At 48.4% G+C, this 24,976-nt stretch overlaps 2 protein-coding genes across 2 annotated transcripts in view; one reads left to right on the top strand and one right to left on the bottom strand.

Annotated features, from left to right (window-relative positions):
* The window catches only part of LOC122190293 (cat eye syndrome critical region protein 2), a 91,731-nt gene extending 66,880 nt beyond the window's left edge, over positions 1-24,851 (bottom strand). Inside the window, exon 1 of the mRNA XM_042890167.1 lies at positions 24,737-24,851. The gene's annotated coding sequence lies outside the window, so the exon portion shown is untranslated. The remainder of the gene's footprint in view (positions 1-24,736) is intronic.
* TMEM121B (transmembrane protein 121B) overlaps positions 24,461-24,976 on the top strand; it is a 49,058-nt gene continuing 48,542 nt past the window's right edge. Inside the window, exon 1 of the mRNA XM_042889975.1 lies at positions 24,461-24,863. Coding sequence (XP_042745909.1) covers positions 24,461-24,863 — 403 coding nt within the window. The remainder of the gene's footprint in view (positions 24,864-24,976) is intronic.

Below are 24,976 nucleotides of genomic sequence, written 5' to 3'. Positions count from 1 at the left end.
AGTAGCATGCATTATCTATCTTGAAGAACAGCACTAAATACAATGTTGTATTATCACTGTTTCACTTACACTTCTGAACCAAAGGAAACTAGAGGAAGCACAAAACTAGAGGAAAGGCTAAAACTCAAGCTATTTTCCATGTGAATAATTATTTTATCACAGAATCACAGAAAGGCCTGAGTTGAAAAGGACCACAACGATCATCCAGTTTCAACCCCCCTGCTGTGTGCAGGGTCACCAACCAGCAGACCAGGCTGCCCAGAGCCACATCCAGCCTGGCCTTGAATGCCTCCAGGTATGGGGCATCCACAGCCTCCTTGGGCAACCTGTTCCAGTGCGTCACCACCCTCTGTGTGAAAAACTTCCTCCTAATGTCCAACCTAAATCTCTCTTGTCTCTGTTTAAACCTTATGCATCTACATACTGTTAATCAGCATTAAGTCTCATTTTAAGTCCATCATAAAAGATGCCTGTGGTTTGAACGTCCCAGAGGAAGCAGTTGGTAGATGAGGGCAAGTTTCAGGAAGATGGGACTTGTGCAGACACACATTCTGTAGGAGCACGTGAAGTGTCTGCAGTCATGTAGCACATGATGTGGCAGCAGGACAGTGGCTGAGCAGTGGCCTGCTTTTCCTTCCTTCCCCATGCTGCCTATGCTTTCTGCCTCCTGCAGCTCTGTCCTCTGCCATCAGAAGACCTTGTCTTCATTCTGCATTTTACTGGCTGAGACACTCCAGAGGGACACAGAAATCCCTGAATGCTGTATTTTCATAGTAAAATGTAACTGCCACACTGTGTCAGACCAAAGGTCCATGCAGCCCAACATCCTGTCTTAAGACAGTGACCAGCAGCAAATACTTCAGAGGGTGTGTAATGGCACAAGAATACCATAAGACTTCCCCCTACCAGCTCCCAGCAAGCTGTGGCTTAAGACTTCCTGCACCAGAGATTGTATCTTTGTGTTTAATTGCCCTTGATGAACTTCTCTTCCATGAATTTGTTTAATTGCTTTTTGAACCCATCTAGACTTCTGGCATCCACAACATCCTGTGGCAATGAATTCCAGTTTAATTATGTCTTGCATGAAGAAATACTTCCTTTTTGTGTAGGAAATTACTTCCTTAAAAAAAAAAGAAAAAAGAAACAAAACAAAAACCACCTACCACTAAGTAAGACTACAACTTGTGCTAAAATATCTCAGGGGCTTGAAAAGAAACTGTTGCATTCAGTTATCTCCTCTGTCCCTCTGTGGAAGGTTACTGCCTGAACATCAGAGAAGGCTGCTGGTGAAAAAGGTGGCAGAGTCCTAGATGAATTTGCAGTAAATGAAAAACAAATGGGGTGTCTGCATTCCTCGCTGATGTATGCACTTGCAAAAATCTAAGGTTAAAAGACAGGATTTGTTCCCCGCTGGACGGCAAGGGAAGGTCTACATTCTAACAAGTTCCTGGTGCTGCACTTTTACACTTGGGTGCTGCAACTCTGTGCAAATAATCATAAATGAAATAGTCCAAACAAGGCAAAAGAACTATTATTTGTTGTTGTGTTCCCCCACTATTCACTACCACTGTTTCAGGCCTATAAGGAAAAAACTGAAGTATAGAGAAAGAAAGCAGAGACATCATAATATGAAACCTCCTCCTATTTCCCCCTCCATTCCCAACAACCCATACAACACAGTCTTTCTAGACAATGCTTTTTTTCCCCCCCTAATAAAAGGCATGTTTGGCAAACAGTACCCTCTTTCCAGAAGTTAAATCTAAGTTATCAGGGCTGCAAATCATCTCTGTAATACACCACAGCAATGACTGTCTTTGCAGGACTGAGAAGACACAGTGACCAGCAGTTCCACCTCTCTGCTAGGTAGTGCATTAAAAAGGATGACTAATTCCCTATCACCTATCCTCCTAATCTGCAGCAATGCTTGCACTAGGAACCAGTCTCTCTACACTATAAATAGGTCCTTACTTAACTCAGCGGAACATCATTTCACTTAGCCTCAAATGAGCACAAGTGCCTACCCTGCAAGGTTACACAGGAGTAGCTGGACTCTTGCACAGAGGCACTTCCCACAGCTCTTCTGCCATATCCGGAGCTATTCCAAAATAATCTTCTTAAGAATTGTGGCAAAATGTGTTCATTTTCTCTAGAAACAAGGTGAGTTTGAGGAAGTGCAAAAGGGCTTTGAGTACACTAGTTTTAGCTTCTACCTTTACTGCCAAGCTGGAGAGTTAGCAGCCTAAATCACATAGTCATAGAATCCTGAGAGTTGGAAGGGATCTTTAAAGGCCATCTGGTCCAACTCCCCTGCAATGATCAGGAAATACACACAGCTAGATCAGGTTGCCAGGGCCTGATCCAGCCTTGCCTTGATAGTCTACAAGGACAGGGCTTCAACCGTGTCTCGAGCAACCTGTTCCAGCACTTTACCACTCTCACTGTAAAAGACTTTTTCCTTGTATCTAATGTAAATCCACCCTCTCTGAGCTTGAAAGCATTTTTCCTCATTCTATCTCAGCAGACCCTGCAAAAGAGTACGTCCCTTCTATCTTGTAGCTCCTCTTTAGACATTGGAAGGGGGCACTCAGGTCAGCTCAGAACCTCCTGCTCTCCATGCTGAACAGCCTCAGCTCCCTCAGCCCATCCCTATAGGAGAGGTGCTCCATCTCTTGGATCATTTTTGTGGCCCTCCTCTGGATGCGCTCCAACAGGTCTATGTCTCTCTTATACTGAGGACACCATATCTCAATGCAGTATGAAATGAATGCCATGCTGTCACTATAAGTGAGCCTCTTTCCAGACAACCCCCCCCCAACATGCAGGCTCCACATCTTAATCACTTTTGTTAACGTGTATTGCCAATGCGGCGCAAAAGCAACACACGGGGCCAGCTTCTGCTTGGATAAGTGACAATAACTTGATACCCAGAAAAAGAACAAAACTTAGCTCAGCCCCTTCCTCTCCATCAGCTGGACGTAGAAGTTTGCCCCAAATTCATTTTATTTATAAATGTTGCTGGGTTCTCTATTCCTGGCAACAGGTGCTGCTCATGATCAGCGGCCTGGGACAGGCGGGAGCAGAGCTACAGGTCACCTTGCGAGCGGTAGCAGCAGCTGCCTCCTGGATCAAACACTTGTTAACCAGTGGCTCGGGATCACTCTAAATTAAGTCCTCTGCTCCAGTCCCACAGGGGGAGGGAGGAAACACCACAGCCACTGCTGCCATATCCCTTCTAGAGGCCAGCAGGACAGAACAAGAATGACACAGCCCCATTGCCTGCTCTTGGTGGATGCCCTCAGCTTACACAAGTCCATGCTCGGCTCCAGCTACTATGATTCCTACATTTTGCCACAAAATGACGACATAGAAAACCAAGACCTCAGAGGGCTGCCATCACTTATTTTTGCGGTGGTGGCACTTGGCTTCTTCCATGGAAACCATTGACACCTTGAAGGGCCCACAGGCTGACACCGACGGTCTGCATGCCTGAGCTCCACAGTGTGAGCAAGGAGGCCGAGCTGAGGGCTGGCGCACACACGTACCCTGGAGGAGCAGCCGGGGAGGGAGGGGAATGCGAAGTGTTGGGCCCCAGCTGCGAACTCCTCCTGGTTTTGTTTTAGGGTAATTAATGTTCCCCTGAATAGTTCCCTTCTAGCTTTCAATGCTATCAACCAGGCTGGGAGGCTGTGCTTCCTGCCACCCTCATTACAGAGGCGGTGGGGGCTGAGCCTTCATGCAGCCCTGAGCCCTGCTGGGGACTGGTGCCCCTGCATACTTAGGGATCCCACCGCCCCTCTTTCTTCTCCCCTCTCCCAGCCCGAGCTCCCCATGAGCCTGAATTGGACGCATTCCCCCTGCGCTCCCAGACGTCTCCATCCCTGCGTCCCTTGACAGAGCAATCATTTATCAAGTTGTTTCACGCGTTGTCGGGGAGGGGGGCCCCGGGGGACGGGGGTTTGTTTCGTCCCTTTGTTGAAGCTCCACAGGACCGTCCAGCTTAGTCTCCAGCCAACTGCTGAGAGTTGCCAGAGTCCAGGAGCAAATGTTAAAGGGGCTGCCTTTCATCTGTGTGCTGATCCTGCTGCCTTTTCATTTTATTCTTCCAGCTTCTGGGATGTTACTTGCTTGCATGCCCCCACGCCTGCCCCACTATCATTCTGCATGCATGTTTTCCAGGGAGCAGGAATTGATTTTCTGTGTGCTTGCCTCTTCTCCCCCTCCCAGCCCCATCATCTCTCAAGCCATCACCCAGCTAGGGCTCTGGGAGTTGGATTTACCACTGCCCCTTTTATCATCCCTGCACCTAAGATATCACGAGCCAAATTTGGTTAAAGGCAAGTCCCACTCATGCACTTAGTCTCTTCCTTGCATGTGCTTTCGTCTGTTGCATGCTTGTATCCCTCCCCCCTCTCTGTGTGCATGAGAAACAAGCAACTTTCTAGAGTGTAAAATCATCACATACAGTATTAAAAAAAAAAAGAAAAGGAAAAAAGGAAGAGGCTTTTGGCAAAAGAACTAAGTAATGATGCTAAAGAAAAAAAAAAAAAGATGCTTTGAGAGCTCTCGTGCTGTAAAGGCTCTTGTGTTTTACACATGTAGGACTGGAAGGCAGATGATCTGGCTCATACTGTGAGCTGCCCAAGGTCACACAGGAAGCCTGTGGCAGCTCACATAACCCACAGCACTGCACTTCACCTGCTCAGAGCCCTGCCCCACTCATTGACTGGCTGCAAGCACCTGCAGCATTCCTGGCAGGAAAGAAATGTGAAAATACAAAGGTGTGTCACACCAGGGACATCTACCTGTACCCCAAGACAGATGCCTGCCTCAGGACAGCTGAATAAGAAGAAAGTTGGCCAGGAAGCTGCAAATTCTAACAAACCATTTTCACCCTTACACCAAGATGTATTTGAGGTACTTGCAAACTGTATTGCTCCTTTATTTTTGCACAACTATAGTCGTTTGCTACAACTGGTTTTCTAGCAAACTGCCAAGATTTTCCTCTCTGCTCAAGTACAAGTGTTTCCTGGCTATAACCTTAACTTAAAGGCTGGACAAAACTTCAAGGCCAAAAAAAAAAAAATATCTTACTCCATCAGCAGCTAAGTAGCCATTGTAAATTCCACACATTTCACAGAAGAGAGGGCAGGAGCTGCCCAAGATGTGATGTATTCCTCTCACCACCTTGCCTCCATAACTCTTCCCTGCGGAGGAGAGCCGGATTCATTTGCTTCCCAAGTCAATCAACGGAGTTCATGAGTCAGATGAGGGAATGCTGAAAAGCAAGAGGGTACGCTCCTGCCGCCAGGAACTGATTACACTGCCCCTTAATTGTTCCCAGATTCTATTATTCCAAGGCGACGGAGCAGCTCCAGCACTAGCCAGCTTGTCGAGAACATCCACAACACACAGCCCATCCCATCAGACACGTGGAAATTTGCATTTTTCCAAACCACAGACCTGTTGAGGCTGCAAAGGTTATTAAGAAGAAACAGTAAGGTTTGAGGGATGTCTATCAGCAAAGCCATCTGTCTTCTGAATGGGAGCTGCATATCCTGTAATTCTGAGTCTTTTGGTAATCACACAGTCAGAGAGCAGAACAATTCAAATCTATAATCAGTACGATATTCTCCCTATCACTGATCTGGACAATTCCCTCTATTCTCACCCTCTACCCATTCCAGTAACCTTAATTATTATTTTTTTTCCATTTCTTCCTTTCAAACAAAAACACCAAAGCTGCATTTTACTATTAACTCATTGTTACGTGGGAGTATTTTTTGTTTTTGACATTTCCATTCAGTCTCACTTATTATTACCTCTTTTACATCATCTCCACAGACTGTTGATTCTCCATAGCAGTTCAGGTGACAATGTGCAAAGCAAAAGCTACATTTAAAGACTGTAAAAACAACCTGAGGTCTGTCCCATTATTCATACCCTTTATAATAGCTATTAAATGAGTAATCACATACCTCTCCATTATACTTCATTCAGTACACGGGAGAGTGTGACTAGGAAGGAGAGACAGCTGTTCAATATTGATTTTTATCCTTCTCATTCTTTATGTATCCCTATGTCCAATTTGCTCTATAGCTTCCAAGCCTGACCACCAAATAAGCTATTAATCGCTTCATAGACCTTTTCCTGCGGTGGCCCTCCTCACAGTATCTCAATCAAACGAGCATGAACTCTTTTCTCAACCCATTTACAAGTTAATGATTTTTAATCTGATCTGACAGATGAGAAATAGAAAAGAAAAAGAAAAACAACAAAAAAAACAACAACAACAACAATTGATGCTTGCAAAATTCACCATTCAATTTAAGTAGCCAGTCACTGCATCTCAGTGTGAGATTGGTCTCCCCTCCTTCAACCTCAAAAATAGTCCCACAAATACCCTGCATGGCAGTTCTGTGGCAGCATTTAGAACTGCACAGACTTCTAACTGTTGTTCTTCCAGCTTGCATAGGTAGCAACACACACCAGTGACAGCAAGGGATAGAAAGGCACCTCGCCCAAAGCTGCATAGAGACCCCCACTACGGGCAGGCTCTGGCTATCATTACCAACTTCAGCAGCAAGCTCTCAGTGCTTTCTAAAGCTATAGCTTAACAACATAGTTAAGATGTTTCAGAGGGTTACTCCTCTGAACCAGCAATGCCAGCAAGCACTACCTAGCATAAACCCACAACAGAGATGAACAGAGAGACTGAACATCAGTATGCTTCTGTCAGCAAAGCCTGAACTTACTCCTTTACATCTCTTATTCCTTTGAAGGCTGCATTGCAAGGCTGAACACCAAAAACTTTCCAATTAGAGAAAAAAAAAAAACCAAACAAACAGGAATTTTGCTTCTGGAGCCTGGATCATCTTTCTTTCTTTCCTCCCTATACAAATACTGGTGGACAAAAAGAGGCTGTAATTTCTTGGGCAAGGAGCAAGAGTAAAACAGGGGAGAGACAAGGACCTCAAAGCTGCTTTGCCACTGGAGAAAGAATCATGGCACTACGCCTGCACTTAACCGAAAGACGGACCTTTCTTCTCCTGTAGCAGCCCCAGCCTCTCATTTCCTGCCCACCTTCAAACTTCTTCAGTAAATGAGGTGAGACCCATATAACAGCTTCATTCAGTGCTCAGCCTTGATTTATACTCTCAGCACCATCTGTCCTACAAAGAGAGCTCTGCCATTCTCCCATGGAAAAAGCATGTGACCCTGTAATTAGAAACGATCATCATCTGCAAGGTACAAGACGATGGAGTAAAGGTTGCACAGACAACTGTAAATCTATAGTTTCCTGTCAAGTAATTGAATTTGTAATCGTTTAGCATCGGTTTCAACACAGAAGACAATAACGCACAATAAACCCCTTGCTATCATGTCACCGCAGTGTTTTGAAACAGACACCTTCTCTACTGCTGCTACCACTTGAGCTCAAGTACAAATTACATTAGCAGGCAAGCAGAGAATATTGTTCTTTGAAGCACTCACTACAGGACACAAATGCTGAAAAGCATGCAGGAACAGCCCCGTTTTATGGGCAATCCACCCAAAGGCAAGTAGTTAAGACATTTTTTTCTCCCCAGAGCTGACACTTGGTTACATTATAGATAGTGTTTGAATTTTCATGGTTTCTGTATTGCTCGCACCTGCACTGTTGGAAGTTCGGGATTCTGCTTCTAGCTGATGACATTTCCTACACTTACAATAACAGTGAAGGAGAAGTATTAGGGACATTAATTAGGCATGCTGATATTTCCATTTTTAAAACGGTCACAAAGTGAGGCTTACATTTTGGTGTCTTGCCTAAGCTGGTGCACTCTGTTCTTCTCCATCATCCCCACATAAAGAAACACCTTCAGAGTGATTCATTCCAGTCTAAAATAGACTCTTCTCATCTCTCAAAGATCAATTTCTTTCCACTGACAGTGACAAAACCCTGCATAATCAGTGTGACATGACAGTCCACTTTCAACACTAAGTTATTCTTGCCCCTTTTCTCATCCCTACAACTTATTCCAAATTCTACACCGTGCAGTGGCTGGCACCACAACTGTTTACTGTGCCACTCTGTAAGCCAGCTCACAAAACTAAATCCAGTGTGTATATATATATATATTTAATACACCACCAGCCATATCAGCTCCCTGATCTTCCCAAGAGTTCCCAAACATTTGTGCACACCTGAAAAGTGCCAATGGGGATGCTGGGACTAAAAGTAACAGCCAGAATTCTTGGGTTATCTGTTCTCAATTAAAAAAAAATAAAATAAAAATCTTCCTGTTTGGTCCAAGATGTTTCTAGCAAGGCAATTGCTGCTATCTCATGTGCTCCTTACCCACAAGTCCTGTTTTGAGTACTCGTATGACAACCCCGAAGTGACGTACCAGTGCACAGGCAACAACCATCTCTCAGAGACAAGCCGTTCCCCATGGAATGAGAAAAAAAACTGGCATTTCACAATTGCCCCTTATTACCAATCCCAGCCTGCGGGGAGTTTCAACAAACACCAGCCAAGCATGTATCACCACCTCAGAACCAAACACCATCCAGTTTCCCAGCTCTCCTCCATTCCAACCTGAACTTTAGCACTGCTTTGTTGCTTCTAGATTATGCTAAAGTTCTTTCAAGACAATTTTTGTAACAATTCTGCTCTCTTCTTTGGCAAGCAGGAGAAAAGAACATAGGAAAGCACGACTCTACTCCAGACCACAGGTAACCTGATCCACTGTTGGCAACAGTCTTGATCCAAATAGAAGGAGTTTCTGGAAGTCTTTAGTCTGACCTCCTATGTATTTCTCTGGTTCCACAATGGGGTTTCCTTATCAGTCTTCCCTGAAGAGAGGAAAAGTCCTCAACAGCCATCTAGTAACATTGCTCTCCACAGATCATTTACACCATCAGTCTCTATTTAGCATCACCTCTCTTTGTTCAGCTGCTGTCTTTCACTCTGTTCTCCATGCATGACATAGCTCAAAACCATCTGCACACCACAAAGGGTCAAGGTTGAGCAAAAAGCAAAGCCATTACACCCACTGTAGGACACTAGTGTAGCAATATTCCACTCCATGACCAAAGGAGCACGATGAACAAGCACTTGGAGCTGGATGCATGTGTCTGTATGAATGGTAAGAGGTAACATCCTCAGTAACATCCAACAACACCTTGGACTTCTTGATGGTGGGAAGAAGCATGAATATACCCAGGCTAAAATATAGAGAGAAGCTGTACCACAAGGTACTCTCCATCCTGCTTGTTCTCGCATCCACAAAGTGGGGAAAAAAAATATCTGGGAAACAGGGGTTGACCCAGCTTTGTCTGGCAGAAAGACCAACAGGGGACAGGATTTCTCCTCTTCAGCTGCAGAAGAGCAAGCTGCTCTTCTGGAGACACAGGTCAGACCTGTACCCCTTCCTGCAGGGTAAACAGAGGCTCTCACTTGCCCTCCCTCTGGGCAGGAGTCCCAGAGGACAGATAAGAGATTTTATTTGGCAGCTGGGTATTTCTCCTACCAGAGGATCTGCCCTAGATAATGTCAAGCATCTGTCCTATAGCCAGGAAACGTCACAGAAGAAAACATCACTCTCATTTGCTCCTCTGCTTCTAAGGAAGCCAGAAGTGGCTCCACGCAGTTCAGCATCCCCTATACATTCTGTGCTCTACATTTAGTCCTTCCAATCCACCACGCAGGGTACATGCACGTAGGGTCATCTTCCTGGCTCAACTGCATACAGCACTGCTGGTTTTAGTTTAATTTTTTGGAGTGGTTGTGGGGAGACAATCACTCAAAAGAGAAATGAGAAACGCACAAAGCCCCTGCCATTTGTTTGGCTCAGGCACAACTTCAAGCACTGCAGCGATTGTCTAGAACTCAAACAAGTGGTTGATAGCGCCAATTAACACCTTCCAGCAGAACAATACCTCCAGCTCATCTTTCCCCATTCTCTCAGCAGCACCCTGGATGACTTCTCTCCCAGACGGCAAACAGCAACGTGGAGGGAAGCAGGAGGCAGCACATAGCATTAACTTATCAAAATCCTATATCGGAATAAAAACTTAGGCGTTGACCACACACAACCAAGAAAGTGAAAGCAGTTTGGAGACATTCAGGCTTTAAACTTTTTTTTTTTTTTCCTGACAGCTGCAAACTGAGATTTTTGAAATGGACCTTTTTTTTTTTTTTTTTTTTTTTAACCAAAAAATATGCAGTCCCCTTCAAACAGAGGGAAAAACGCCATACGACCCATTTAATCATTCACTTGCCTTTCAGTTACCTCCTTAAGCTTCTTGACTAAACTCGCATTTGTGAGCTCAACCACACACAACTGTCGTGCATTACAGGGCCCCATAGTACTGTTCCTGTAGCACCCCACATTTGGTGTAGATTGGGTACCACACCAAGCAGAAGTTACCTGCAGTTAAAAAAATGGGATATTCCAAAGATGAAATTCTGCTTTCTGTGACTACAGCAGGAATGGGGGTACATCACTTGAAGCCACTGGACTCACTCCACGTTTACACGGCCGTGACTGAGTGCAGCATTATGCCTTTCAGAGAGGAGAAGGGCAAACATCACTGCTTCGTTCAAAGCCCAGCTTTGTTACAGTAATAGGACTGTGGAAGGGGGATTGCAAGGACTAAAGCAAGGGCAAATCTGTGGAGAGGTAAGGAGAGGCAAAGTTTTCTATAAAATCAGCAGCTGTAGGAGGAAAAACCAACAGGTTCTGGATTTGCAGCCTTTTTCTTTTGCCTTTTTTTTTTTTTTTTTTTTTTTTTTTTTTGCTTTTTTCCTCAGAACTTGTGCTACTCAATCTCCTCGCTCGAAAATAAGGCCAACGAGAGGTCAGCGTGACATTGCCCATCCACCTTAATACTTGGCAGCACAGCAGCTGGACGGATGGCTGCAATTTGGGCCCATTCCCAGCACAGACGAGGCCTCGGGCTCTGCTCCTCCAGCCCCAAGGAAGCACCTCTGTAGGACAAACCAGTTATCCCAAACCATCTCGGCTCCACCGCCTCGCACAGCACCCCAAGGGCCTTCGCCTCAGAGGTACGCCATTGAAATGCTAATCTGACTTTGTAAACCCATAAACAAAAACAAAGAGGAGGCCAGAAGAGGTAAAAAGCCTCCCTGAGCTTCATCCCCAGGCCCAATCTCTGGCATTCAGGCCCTGCCCTGTGGAGCAGGATTTCACCCACATGAGCGCATCTCCGGCTCTGGTATCGACATTGCTGGCAGGCACCATCTTTATGGCCAGATGCATTTAAATGGCCACTTCCACCACACGCCAGGATCTTCTTTGTTTCAGAAAACAGTTTTTATTGTGACAGACCAGCCAAGCCTTACTCACTGCTCTTGTACAACAATGCAACATCATAGATTAATAATACACCCAAACCCAATAGTTGCTGCAGCTGGGCTCAAATGTCACCCAACTTGTGCTTTCTCCACCCCTCCCCCAGATCCCACTTTTCCTGCCCATGCTTTCCAGAGCTGGGCCCCACAGCTCCGAGTCTGCAACTGGGTGCTGTGTGGTGCAGAAAGGACAGGAGAGGCCAGGCTAGGCTGAGGGCACGCAGCCCTGATGGCTGCCCTTGCCAGGAGAGTGCTGGGGACCTGTGCAAAGGGCACATGCCATCTCCAGGCTCACCAGCACTACTCTGTGAGCATCCTGATCTTAATCAGGCCCTGTCAGCAAGCCCAAATCTATAGACAGCCAACACAGGGGATCATTTCTCACAGGAGAACATTCACTATGGGACAGGGCATCACAACCACCTCATTACCCCATGCGCTGCCCTTTTGTTTTGCATCATCCCTGTTTTCCTCTGTCTCCTGATCCGTTCTCACTGGCATCTCATGTGGAAGCCAGATTTTAAGGACAAAGCAGTGGCTTAGATATTTATCCCTCCACTAAAGACTCCGAAGGCACCACTGCTACCATCAATCTTTAGGGGAGGGGAAGAGAACACATCCTGCAACAGGGACCACAGGAAAGTAAAAAGCCAGTCCCAAATGGGAGAGCAGCAATTTGTTACTGGGGTAGCTGAAGCCAGCCGTGGTTAACTTGGGCCAGAAGGTCCAAGGGCTTTTTTTCTGCCAAGTTTAGTCTTGGATGACAGTGAAATGTGCTTAATTTGACAGTTTCATTTTAACATGTATGGGCAAAGTCTAGAAGGCGACAGCAGCAAGAGAACAGCATTGCATTACTATAAGGTGACTACATCAACCTAGCACTCAGGGCTAAAAGCTGAAAGAAAAAGTAGATGCCCACTGTTCACCCTAGCAATGAAATAATCACAGTGTCTTCGATGGTATAACAATATTCTCACAAGTATAGGCAAGAGTTATAACTTTAGCCTTTCGCTATAAATTTCAAACTGTGCCACACCTCTGGCATCACAGAAGCTGAAAGTTCAGGCACAACACCAGGGCTGGAAAACACTGCAAAATATTCTCTTTACTCTTTTCACGCTCATTTTATAATCTTTAACAAAACCACGGCATTAATAAGACCGGGCCCTCCTCAAACTGCAAGAGCTATACTTGTGTCCCTGTAAGCATGTGCAAAATGCAATTTCGCATGCAGCCGTTGAAGAGGCAGAGAGAAATGGTTGGCCACAGTGGAATCCTGAAAAATGCAGGGAGGTAACCTGGCAGCAAGGGAGGGGGAAGTCTGATTTGGAAGAACAGGAGAACATCTGCTGATCTCCAACTGACCCTTTCTTCTAAAGAACTGTGAAGTGCATCGTTCTTCTCTAACACTTGGCTCTCCCTTGTATGAGACAAAGCAGTGCTGGCTTACAGAGCACACCAGGGCATCAACTTCCATTAGCTCAAGTGTGTTCTTCAGGCTATTCGGAGATAAGATTTTTTGGTAGAGCACTGCCATCCATCCATATTGATCACCTGCCAGGCAGACAAAGCCCCACCTCAACTGGAGAGTGAAACTGCCTATACTCCTTGCAAAGCTCCTGACCAGAAAGGGCCACCCTGGCAGCCCAGGCCTAGCTGCATTACAACCACTGCCCCCTCATGCTTGCAGTCCCCACATTGAAGAAGCTGCCCTCTCCATTTCACACAAGTGCACCCCAGGCACACAGGGCAGTGAAGGGTTAATTTAATTAGTTCTGTGTGTGCTCAAAGAATTACAGGCAACTTCATTTAATTATTAAGTAGCCAATCAGGTAATCTCTGTATCTGATTAGCACGCTAATGAAATAATGTCTTCCAGTTCAAAGCTGTCATTCCAATCAGGAGACAGCCCTTCAGTTAGAAGGAAAAGCTGGCCATGTTTCCATGGGCTCCAGGCTCTGGGATTTTGGGGAGGGTATGGCAGTAGGAAAACCTTTCAAGCCCTCCCTCTCCCCATTTCACAGAACATAGCACAGCTCTCCCTTCCAGGCAGGCAAGCACATTGGCTCCAGAAAGGCTCCCAATGCTCCAGGCAAGTGTCCAGCATCACCACCATGTGCCCCTTGCTTGTGCTCCCAGATGGCCAAGAATATCCCACTCAGTCAGGAACCCGGAGAGCGCAAGGCCCTTTGCCTATCACCTAGGCACTGCCAACTGAGAGAGCTGCTAAATATGTGGGGCATGACTCTGCTATGGTCCACATGGGAAAAGAATCACACAGCAAAGCCATTAGAGAACTAAGAGGAAGCCAGAAAGCCTCCTCCCTCCCCCATGCTGCTCTCTGCTTCTGTGTCATATGCAGTTATTTCCAGCCTGGGGAAAAGTGCAAGGCGGCAGCTGTCACACGAGGCAAGGACTTGCCCCTTTTAAACAGGGATTTCAGGACTAAATGACCCATTACAATTAACACAGCTGCAAGAACTGGGACACTTCCACACAGCCCAAGAGGGGGTTTGGCAGTGGGGGAGGACAGCAGGAGAAGCAGAGGGTTAGGACCGTCCTTCCTAGCCCTGGCATGGAGTCCTTGTTCTTTAAGCATTAGCTCAGCTGTCCTCCCTCAGCCACAGCAGCTCAGCCTCTCTCCCAGGCCAGAAGCTCAGCTATAGTGAGCTGCATGGCACAGGACAATTCTGAAGCAGCCCTGCACACTTGCTCCTGCTCGAAGCCCTGTACTTTGCCACAGCAGCACCACTGCTTTACACACAGCTGTGCACTTGCTAACTTTTTAATTAGGCAGCCCAGGTTAATCCCTAGCTGCGATAGGGTGTCGTTCTGCATGACAAAGTCCCCCCAAGTATCTCCTGAAAGGACCCAAGAGATGATGCTGCCAGAGTTCCAGTCTGTGCTGTTGAAACTGTACTTCTGCATGTCCTCTGCTGCCAGTATAAATGCTAACTCAGCTCCTGCTGCTGCAGCTGCCAGCATTCCTTTGCTCTGCAGGGCAGGTACACGATTCTGAAAGCAAGATCACCTTCCTGGTGACACTTCTCCTGGCGCATTACCCAGGAACAGAAACACAGCCTCCAGGATGCTCACACCAAACAGACATAGTTTTGTTAAGCCACCGCACTTAAAATGAATGCATTCACAGAGAGAATCCCAAGAGGAACAGAAAAATTGCAGGCAGCCTCCAGACAGTCAGCTAGACAGCTGGCTTTCTATGAGAACGTTGAAGTGTTGACACTTTTCGTTGACCCTTTTTTCCCGAGCATATCCCATGAACAAGAAATAGGACTGCCAAATGGGAAGATGCATCTCTCTCCTCTCTGCTGACTGCAGCCATTCCAAGCGAAGGAAACTGGTTAGATCAAGAAATTCAGGCTTGGACAGCACAATGAAGCATCCACTAATAATCAATCCCTTCACAACAGCCTTCCTGCCAACTGGCTGCAGACTAGGCAGTGATTATAAATTGTAGTTACTCCTCCAAGGAAAAACAACACAACATCATATGGCCGTCCACGCTCATCCTTTAATTCTGAAACCAGTCCTGCTTGCAATTACAGAAAGACAAGTTTTCCTAAATATGCATCCCGAAAAAAATATATATATCCCAGCCCTGAAATCCAAAGCTGGGTTCTTTCCAGCTTGTGCATCGCTAGCTACAAGAAATTAAAGAAAAAGTGATAAGTTATAAAATGTGTGTCATTGAAGTTAGCTGAAGATTCTAAAGGTGCTGAGGGTGGAATTTGTTGCTGACGAAGATGGCATTGTTACTCTGTACTCCTGCATCCTGCAACCTCAGGCAAAGCACACAACAGGCCTTGCAAGGCGGTCCCACTCCACCACTCATTAACCAGCACGCAGATGCAATTCGAGCCCGACTCCAGCACAGGCAACTGCACCTGGGGACCAGCACTCACTGGCAGCCCGTGCCGGGGCACATTCCAGCCCAGCTCCCCCGGCACTGCAAGCCGGGCAGGCACAGCATGACCTGATCCCCACCTCTGATAGCACCGAGCCCTGTCCCAGCCCTGTACAACCCGGCCGCGTGTCAGAGGAATGGGATGCAGATACCCATCTGCACGCACGGAGGGACTCCCTCACAACGCTATGGCTATTTGCGGAGCAGCCACAATCCAAAACTTGCCCAAATGAGAAAGTCCGGGCGTTTGGCAGGTCAGGCACTTACTACAGCGAGTAGTTTGTTCCACCGAGGGACTCGTAACACCCTCCCAAATTACACATTGCCCTTTACAGGACACCGCAGCAGCTGGAATCGGCTCCCTTCTCACATTCCTTAATAAGCACTTCCATTGCCGAGTGGGGTGGATGTAGGGCATCAGCTGCAGTTAATCATAACTGAGCACTGCGTTCCCTTTCTCCATGCTCCAGACACTATCTGCAGGCTAAGAATATCCAGCACCAGTCCGCTGGGGCAGGGGGAGCCGAGCGGTCCGAGCCGCCTGGCACTGTGGGGCTCCCTGTTACAGGAGACTTTCACTCTGCCTCCCCCAAGCAACAGCCTTCAGTGGGGCCCCCTGATAGCTGGTCGAGATCCTACAGATCATGGAAAGATAATCCATTGCAGGACTAATGCACTACTGCAGCTGTCCATGGAGAAAATCCCCTTTCAACCAAAAAAACCCTCAAGCCCTTTGATCCTCTCCAACACACAATTATCTTAAGGGCAAAATAGTCTTCTGTGCCTCGGCACCTTGTATCGGGCTGAAAGAAAAGAAATTGAGACTGCTATTCCATGTTTATTCTACACGGCTGCCTGTCCGACAATCAGGCCTCTCCAGCACAGCAAGTAAGTCCCAATGGATAGATGCCGACGTGTGCTGGGTCACAGTACCCAGGAGAAATTTAGGAGGAAAAAAAGCCCCAAAGATTTGGGGTTTGTTTTGTTTAAAAGAAAAACTGAGGTTCTAAGAAAGAGCTACCAGACAAACTTTTCAGTATCTTGTCAGCAGCAGTGAGATTAAATCAATTAATTTCAGCTTTCAACTGCATGGTCAGATCTGAATTTTTAAAGAGCAATTTAAAGGATGACCATCAACTTTTAAGTTAAGCTTTTTCTAACCAGAATGTTAACTAACAAAAAGAAAAGAAAAATACGGAAAATACATCACGCTTTGACTTAGTACTAGAAAATGCCCCCAAAACCTTGCAGAGAGGTCTGCTAGGCTCCACCACAAGTGACCCAATTGCTACACAACCTCTTGCTACCTGTGCAGTTCTGCTCCACCTGCTGCCCCAAATGCAAGGTGATAAGCATTGCTTTCAGCAGAAGAGGCAGCTATAAAAAGCCCTTTCCCTCCACTGCCTGTTTCCATTCCTGTGCCGCTGTTTCACCCTCTGTGCAGCTATGCACCTAACACCTTGGGGAAGTGGTCCCAGTTCAACAAAGCTCTAAGAAAAACTACTCTTTTTTTAAGCCAGATGAGTCATTTTACTACCATTAGCAAAGAGCAGGGGAGGATTCCTTGAAAATTCACACCCTCAGGTTCCACTAGATACATCAACAAAATGGTGAAAACGGCCATCCACTGAAGAACGCAAAAATAGGAAAGTGATGTAAAGTCACATCCCTACTCCCCTGAAATCCTTTTAGTGTTAAAGGTACTCAACACTACACTTTTATATAAAGATTTTTAGAGAGTTTGTCTCAAAATCCCTAAGTATTCCTTCTTGGATGCATTTCTCCATCTATCACCTATTGATACCTTTTGCATTCTTGTCTGACTCAACCAAAAGAGATGGGATAGCAGAAGTCTTGGGCACACGGTTTCCATATGGGGCACTCACCATTGCTGGCCCCTCCTATCAGCCCAAACACATTTATGTGCCCATATACAGGGTCTGGCTGGGAGGTGAGCTGCCTGGGATGAGTTATGGGCTTGGCAGGAGGACAGAGAGGAGCTCTAGAGAAGTTGGTTGTGAGGACATACAAGACTATCGCCCTCCATGTTCAAACTGGAAACCCGTGTGAAATCAGTACACACTTTACTTCTAAATGCTGTGTGGTTTGCATTTGAAAACACACTTCATTTTCACAGTGTCCTTATGTTAGTTACGCAGATGACATGAAGTCATGCTCAGCAAAGGATAGGCATAAGTGAGGTCCTAAAATACCACGTGGTGACATGGAAGGGTCTTGCTTGTTGGCCTTTTTTCTTCCCAAATTGGTTTTTAATGTTTTAACCTTCAGAACACACCAGAAGAGGGAGCCTTGCCCTCCTCTCCCATGCTCATCATTTGTTTTATATTAGTAATAATGACAAGCTTTATTAAGAGTCAAGTTCTTAAATTGAACTCTCACCCTTTGCCTCCTAAAACAAACAGAAAATCCAAGCAAGAAAAAAGAAAAAGCAACCACCAAACCCTTTTTGCTTTCTGTTGTGGCTATATAAATATATATTTTTTTTTTGCTGCCACAACTCCCAGTGCATAAAGCTCACCACAAATAAAAAGCCAGCTCTGCCTTCCAGTCCTTCAGCTGTGCAAAGAATCAGAATCATGGAATCGTGGAATATCCCAAGTTGGAAGGGACCCATAAGGATCAATGAGTTCAACTCCTGGCTCCACACAGGACCACCCAAAAATCAGACCATATGACTGACAGTAGTGTCCAGACACTTCTTGAACTCCATCGGCCTGGGGCCAGTCCATTGCTCTGTGCAGCCCATTCCATGCCCACCGCCCTGTGCTGCAGCCCCTGTCCCTGACCCCCAGCTGCCCTCCCCTGACAGCTCCATGCCGTTCCCTTGGCCCTGTCGCTGTCACACAGCAGAGCTCAGCGCTGCCCCTCCGCTCCCTGTGAGGAGCTGCAGCCGCCATCAGGCCTCCCCTCAGCTCCTCTCTCTGCGCTGAGCAAACCCAGGGACCTCAGCTGCTCCTCACACACCTTGCCCTCCGGACCCTTCTTCATCTTTGTAGCCCGAAGTTCCACCTCCTTTAGAGCAGGCCTAACAGGAAGGAATGAGAGGACAAACAGTTTTGCTAAAGAGGAGGAAGAAGATCTTTGAAAGCCCCAGCACCCCAACTACACCAGGACAGCAGCTTCAAGAGCTGCAGTGGAGCCACCCAGAAGCTCACAACTATGAGGTCCCACACCCAGCTTTGTCCCAGAGCACCTGAAACAACGCTGAGGCAAGGCAAGAGCTTGAAGGACAGGAGACCTCCCTGCTGGCAACACGACCTGTGGCACCAGAGCTCCAAGACCCACCTGCCACAGCACTACGCATGCCATCCTACCCTGTCAGTAAGGCACTCAGCTACATCCGTGCTCTTAAGAGCTGAACCAATTTCAGCACACCCAGCGTTAAGAGCTTGTGGTGTTCAAATTGCCCTTAAAGCAGCATCAAACCGGTGGCCTGTCCCAGAACAGAGGTGGTCTAAGAAACATTCCCCTCGTATTTCACATCTTTCGGTGCTCGCTGCCCTGGATTATACTAGCAGCGCTGTTTTTTCAGTGGGAAGCCGGTATTTCAGCTAGGCATTTATAAAACATAAAGAGTTCATAAAGCAGCTGCAGTGTGAGGCTGCTTGGCCACCTCTGAGCAGTGCTTCCAAAGCAAAGGCCTGGACCACGCTTGGCCTGCAGCGCAAAGCTGTTACCCCATCCCCAGGAAAGGCCAACTTAAAAGCACGCACACACACAAAGGCAGGAAAATACAGCGAAAACGTGTCTTCTGGAAGCAAGCAAAATGGACTAAATTCACTTTTACCCATCAGCTGTTTTCTGCTCCTTACACAAAAGGCCACAACCCCCCCCTAATTGCAGGAGCACTCCACCACAGAGAGCCCGCTCCCCAGCCCTCCTTCCAAGGAACTGGGAGAACTGGGACACAATAGGAAGGAGACTTGCTAAAGGGAATAGATCTGTTAAATTAACACATTTTCTGTCAACCAAATCAGCTGCCCCCAGTGCCATTGTTGGTGAAACAATGGAGACCCCAGGAATGGGCACCCATTAAAAGGAACAAGCCTGCTGAAAGGATACACTCTAAGGCACAGTGTTGTGTGTTTAACAGGATTCTCTACTGTAAGGAAGGAGGAATCACTGGACTGCATTGTTCTCGCCATCACAGCAGATGCTGTTTCTGCTGGTAACGAGAGGAAAAAACAATTTTCATAAACACCTACAATAAGATTTAAACTACAAACTTTTAATTTGGGAACTTTTACTCCCCTTGCTGTTGCCATTTCTCCCCAGCCCTTTTCTTGGGGAGATTTTGTCTGAAAGAAGTCTATGAAAGCATCCATTGCCATTACAAAAGTTAATTCTTCCCCCTTCATGCAGGCACTTAACAGATGCCAGGGGCAGAATGGCACAGCTCCCCGGTATTATTCGCAGGGAGAGAAAGACCACAGTTAAGGTCTGCACAGAAAGCTGCGACACTTTTAAGGTGTTACTTTTAGCTGGTTTAGCTCTAGCAGATTCCAAGCAGAACAAACTCGATGACTAATTTAGATGCACCGTACAGGAGTTTGCACCAGCTTCATTACACTGGTACAGGTTTGCAGCAGTCAAGGCTCTGTAAACAAAGCAAACCGCTAAGTCATATTTAAGCTGCTGTACAGAACATATTTTTTTTCCTAGTGGGGAAAGATTTACACCAGATTATCTTAAATTGGTTTTTAAACAAATTCAGCTTAAAGCGTTTAACTTGCGAGCTCACAAACACTGCAGCTAACAGATAGGATTTCCACTCAGCTGTGCTGCTGGGAGAGGCAGTTGTCTCCAACTACCGCAGAAAATCTGCGATACCAAGCCCCGTGTATGGTATCCAAATCTCTGAAGTTTTTACTTGCTTCCTCTTTCTCTTCAGCCTTCGACTGCTGCAGTCATTCTCCGACTTCCCTGTCACCTAAGTCAGAGCCATTCAAAATGTTGCTGTCAAAATAACCTTCCTTGCCCATTGTTCAGCCAGCCTTTTTTTTTCTGCGCGCAGTCACTTCTTGTTTCTTTTCAGGGGCTTAAGATAACGTTGTAATGCATGTACCAGCCCCGTGAACTACCTATTCCGCTGATTTTATTTTTTATCCAATTATAGTACAGTTTCATCAGACAAAACGTAAACACTTGTTAAAGAGTTCAAGATCTGCGGTTGTGAAAAATGTGCCTTGCATCTGAAACCTAAACCGATACAATGCCTTCCAATTTACAGACCACTTGAAACAACGGCTCTGAGAAGTATCTCTCTGCCTCCCTGTCCATTAATCTCAATGAACTCTAGAGCCCAATACTGACATTCAGAGTGCTAATGATTCTATTATTAACAGAATAAGGAAGGCAGCAAAAGCCAAGACCGGCAAAGTAAGGGCTGCTGCTGGAAGGGATGAGGGGAGAGCAGTGAGATGCTTGCAGAATCAATAAAACCCAACACACACAGATGGGACAGGTAGGAAGAACAACAGAGCTCACCCAGCATTTCATTCATTTTTTTCACTTGACATTCAAATTTCCAAGATGTGTACCACTTTTGGGCAGATGGCAAAAGGCACATCCCCATGCCTGAAGTACTCTACTGAAAAGGCCATTAAACCAGCTCCAACTTACCTTGCATGAGTAGAGCTGATCTAGATGATTTCACTTACATTTCAGTCAGCTCGTTACACCTACTTGTTGCATTTATCTCAATCCAAAGTTCTCCTATCCAAAGCTATCTGGCTACCATAGGACACAACCCACAGGTGCTGCGGCTGCTGCTGTACTACCAAGAACAATGCAGTGCTGGACCAGGACTGTGATGGAGGGGTGAGGACTTAGCACAACGTTTTGGTAGCTGTGCACAAGGGTTGATCCCCCATAAGGCCATGAAGTTTGGTGCCATGAATCACAAGAGATGTTCACAGAGATCAGAGAGCATGGGGCTCCACTGAGAAGTTTTGAGTCCCACCCAACACGATGGGACAGTGGAAGTTAAGGTTTATTTGGCCATCCTAGAAAAGAAGGGCACGTTTACCGAAGTGCTAAAACCCCAACACGCTTACAGTTTAACAGGTTAAACAACGTTGGCTTTTCAAGCTCTACTTGGTTTGTGAAGGCAGAACAGATCTTCATTCTGCAGTCTTTCCTCCACAGCCACCGCACAAATCCCCTTTCTCCACACTCTTCCTCCTCCCCCTGGGACCCATGGGAGCAGCAGCCACTGATGTGTGGCAGCCACATCATATTCCTGACAGAAAGACCTGGAGCCCAAAGCACCAGGAAAGGAAGAGGAAAAGCGTCTCAGAGCCATACCAAAGACAGCAGCAGAGGCAATTTGCCCAAAGGCGCTTTTAAAAACCACAGGAAAAGATTTATGTTTTCCCTATGTAATGTGGCTTTTCCCCCTTTCCAAATAAATGCAGTTAACAACAGTGTTTTGACTATTTCCAAGCACACTCTCAGAAGTCACCTCCCCTCGACCTACCCGGGCCGAAGCTCCCAGGAGTGCACGCCAAGGAGCTGGGTGGCCATGCCACGCTGGCGCCCCTCCAGCTCTTCTGTAAGTTGTGCTGAAACGCTGTTAAATATTCTCCCCATATTTTTCTACCCCAACATCCCTGCAGCTGCCAGGAGGACATTTCTGTCGCAATGGGAAGGGCATGTGGCCAGGAGACACTTTGTCACGAGAGGTGTCCCATGGTCCTAAAGAGGAAAACAAATCGCTTCCTATCATCACATGCACCGACCCGACTGCAGAATGCATCCCTTCCGCCCACCAGGTCAAGATATACCATCAAAAATACAAAAAATAATATCTTTGAAGTGGCTTATTTGGACAGACCTCCTCCCCCCAGAGTGTTGCTACAGTAAGCAAGGACAAACCCAGCACACGCTGGTTTCTAAAGCCACTCAGAAAGCAGCCGTGACCACTGCAGCGTAGCCAAGAGCCCACTTTGGAAGCGGCGTGGAAGTTCGGCACGGCAGATGGCTGACAAGGCAGCCATGTAAAGGAGGGGGGAAGGAATTTACTAACACAACGCGGTGACAGCCGCGCTGCCGGCCATGCGGGCAGGCCCACGGGTGGACCCGGCTGCGTCCCGGCACACCGAGGTTGCTCCACTGAACTTTTGACCCGGTGCCGGCTGCCCCCTCCCCAGCTCGGTTTGAAAAGCGCCGGGGCCTCGGGCTCGCCAGGCGCCTGCATCTGCCGAAGTGAGCCAGCATGGGGGCTGCCCCTGCCCCGAACAATGCCCGGCGCCCGGCCTGATGGATGCGTCTTCAAGGGAGACTGGGCTGCCCTGGTCCAAGGAAAAAGGAAAAACATCTGCCAGCCAAGTCTACGACTGCAAAGGGCAGCCCGCATTTGGAGACTTCACTTTCTTTGGGGCAGCAAGCGCTGGGCAAAAGGGTTGTGTTTAGAGAGGTAAGAGTATGAAAGAGCTCCGTGCTGTCTCGCTTTAACCAAGCCCCCAAACTTCTTACTAGAGAACCTGCTAGGTGTGGGAGGATGCCCCAGATGGCCTCTGTCTCGCAGTGCAACCTAGGCAGGCCGACCAGCAGAGCCATCAGCACAAAAGAAAAGATAATGACACCTTCTTACTTAGTGAAGCATATTGGAAAATGAGGCTCTGCAGCAATTGATGCAACAGAATCTTAAGGTAAAACCAGAGCAATCGGAGGGAGTGGGGGGGGGTACTTGTTATAAAAACACTGGGGAGTGCCAAAACTATTGCCTCTGCAATCATGCTGTAAGAGTTCAGCACCAAATGCCACCTGAGGTCTTAGACAAGGTAGAGCCACCAGAGCCAGGTGTGAGGGCAGGAGAGCTCTGCTCTTCTGGGACAAGGAGATCCCACCACGGGGAACTGGCATCTGTCTGAGGGATGCAGGAACACGGCCGCACAAGCCTCACTGTGTATCTCTCAGTTTGAGCACTGCCACCCTGCAGCTCAAGTCCCATCCCCCCCCCCCCGCCCCCCCCCCCCCCCCCCCCGCCAAGGGACAGTGGCTTTTGGGGAAGGGACACCACAAACCACGCTTGTGTATCCACAGGCACACCAAAGCTGAACAGAGAGCGCACTGCTGGTGCACAACATCGCTCCACATCTTCCCAACACTGCCCAATGGCTGGGAAAAATACCACCTCCATTTGGTTGGGACACCTCCAAATCACAGAGCCCATCTCAGACACCGGAACGGGCAGCAGGCTCGAACCCAAAGGGGGAGCAAACCCAAAAGCCACGTGCAGCATCGCTCGTGGAGAGCACAACAGAACCGAATGAACAGCCCCTTTGAAAGCCATTCGTTTCATACGGCAAGGAGACTCCGCGTGCCACTCCTGAGATCCTCAGAACCACGGATGGGGCTGGATGGGAGGGAACACAACGGGGATAGTCAGCCATGCAGGGCTGCGGGGAACAGGAAGAAGCTGCCCGTATGTTGCAGACAGCCCCTGACAGCTGCACTCACACAAGCTGATGGGAGCGGTGGTCTCCAACCCCATCCCTTAGGGCACACGTTCCCGGTGACAGCACCCGGCGCTCCTCGGGACGATGTGATGCGTCTCAGCGGCGGGAGCACAGAGGTGGGACCCCCCAAAACGTGCGCCGGGAGCCCGAGGGGTCCCGCATCGCTTCGGCCCCACGGCCACCGCACGTTCGGGTTCCTCCGAGCCCCGCGCCTCCCCGCGATGGGTTTGCATCAATAGGAGGGGGAGGGGAGTTCCCGACGGCTAGAAGTTGCATCATTGAGAGCCCTTCTCCCCTTTCCAGCTCTAGCACCACGGAAGGGATTCCCCCTCTTCAGAGATCCGCGCCCCGCCCGAGGAGTTTCGGCTTTTCGGGGCTTCGCGCATCCCGTGGAACTTCGGAGCATCTCCGGAATTCGCGTTCGAACGCAGCCGCTGCCCCGCAGCCCCGCGTGACGGCGCGGTGCCGGCACGGAGCCGCTCCCGGCGGCACAAAAGGGTCCTGCCGGGGCATCTCCTACCGGGACGCGCTCCGTCCGCAACATTTGTAGCCGAAGCAGGAAACGCGCACAGAGCCCCGGCTAGCCGCGCGGAAATAAGAATTGGGATAACGCTTATTAAACAGCAACAACAAAAACCCACGAGAAAGTTGCGGAGGACAGCGTGCCCCGGGCGGAGGTGCGGGCACAATGCCGCCATGGACGCGGGCGGGGTCCGCCCAGGTGGGATCCCAGCGCCCCAACAAAGGGCCCGGTCCGGGCACCCCGGGGGTCGAGGCCCGCCCCTCGCCGCCTCCATTTTGGTCACGGGGACCCCACGGCGGCCCCGCGCCGCCGCCGCCACCACCTTTGTGTGCCGCGGCGGACCCCGAACAATGCGGCACCGTCGGGGGGAGCGAAGCCGACGAAAGTTTGCGGGGCGAGTTAGGAGCGCTCCGCCCGGCGCCGCCGCCGCCGGGGCCGCGGGGTCTCACCTCGATCTCGAAGTCGGGCAGGCGGAAGGCGGTGCGGAAGAGCGAGCAGAAGTGCGCGATGGCCGGGACTTCCCACCAGGAGCGAAGCTCGTCCAGCGCCGCCGCCCCCGCCGCGTCCGTGCCGCCGGTACCGGCCGCGCCGCCGCCGCCGCCGCAGCCGCCGTCCTCCTCCGGGCACATCTCCCGCGGCCGCCGGCTGCCCGCCCGCCCGCTCAGCGCTGCCTCACCCCGCGGGCGGCT

The sequence above is a fragment of the Lagopus leucura genome, unplaced genomic scaffold (genome assembly GCF_019238085.1).
Source record: "Lagopus leucura isolate 7727_CA_CO unplaced genomic scaffold, USGS_WTPT01 Super-Scaffold_100159, whole genome shotgun sequence".
Classification (NCBI taxonomy): Eukaryota; Metazoa; Chordata; class Aves; order Galliformes; family Phasianidae; genus Lagopus; species Lagopus leucura.
The sequence above is the reverse complement of the archived record's forward strand: the minus strand, read 5'-3'. Positions and strand labels throughout refer to the sequence as shown.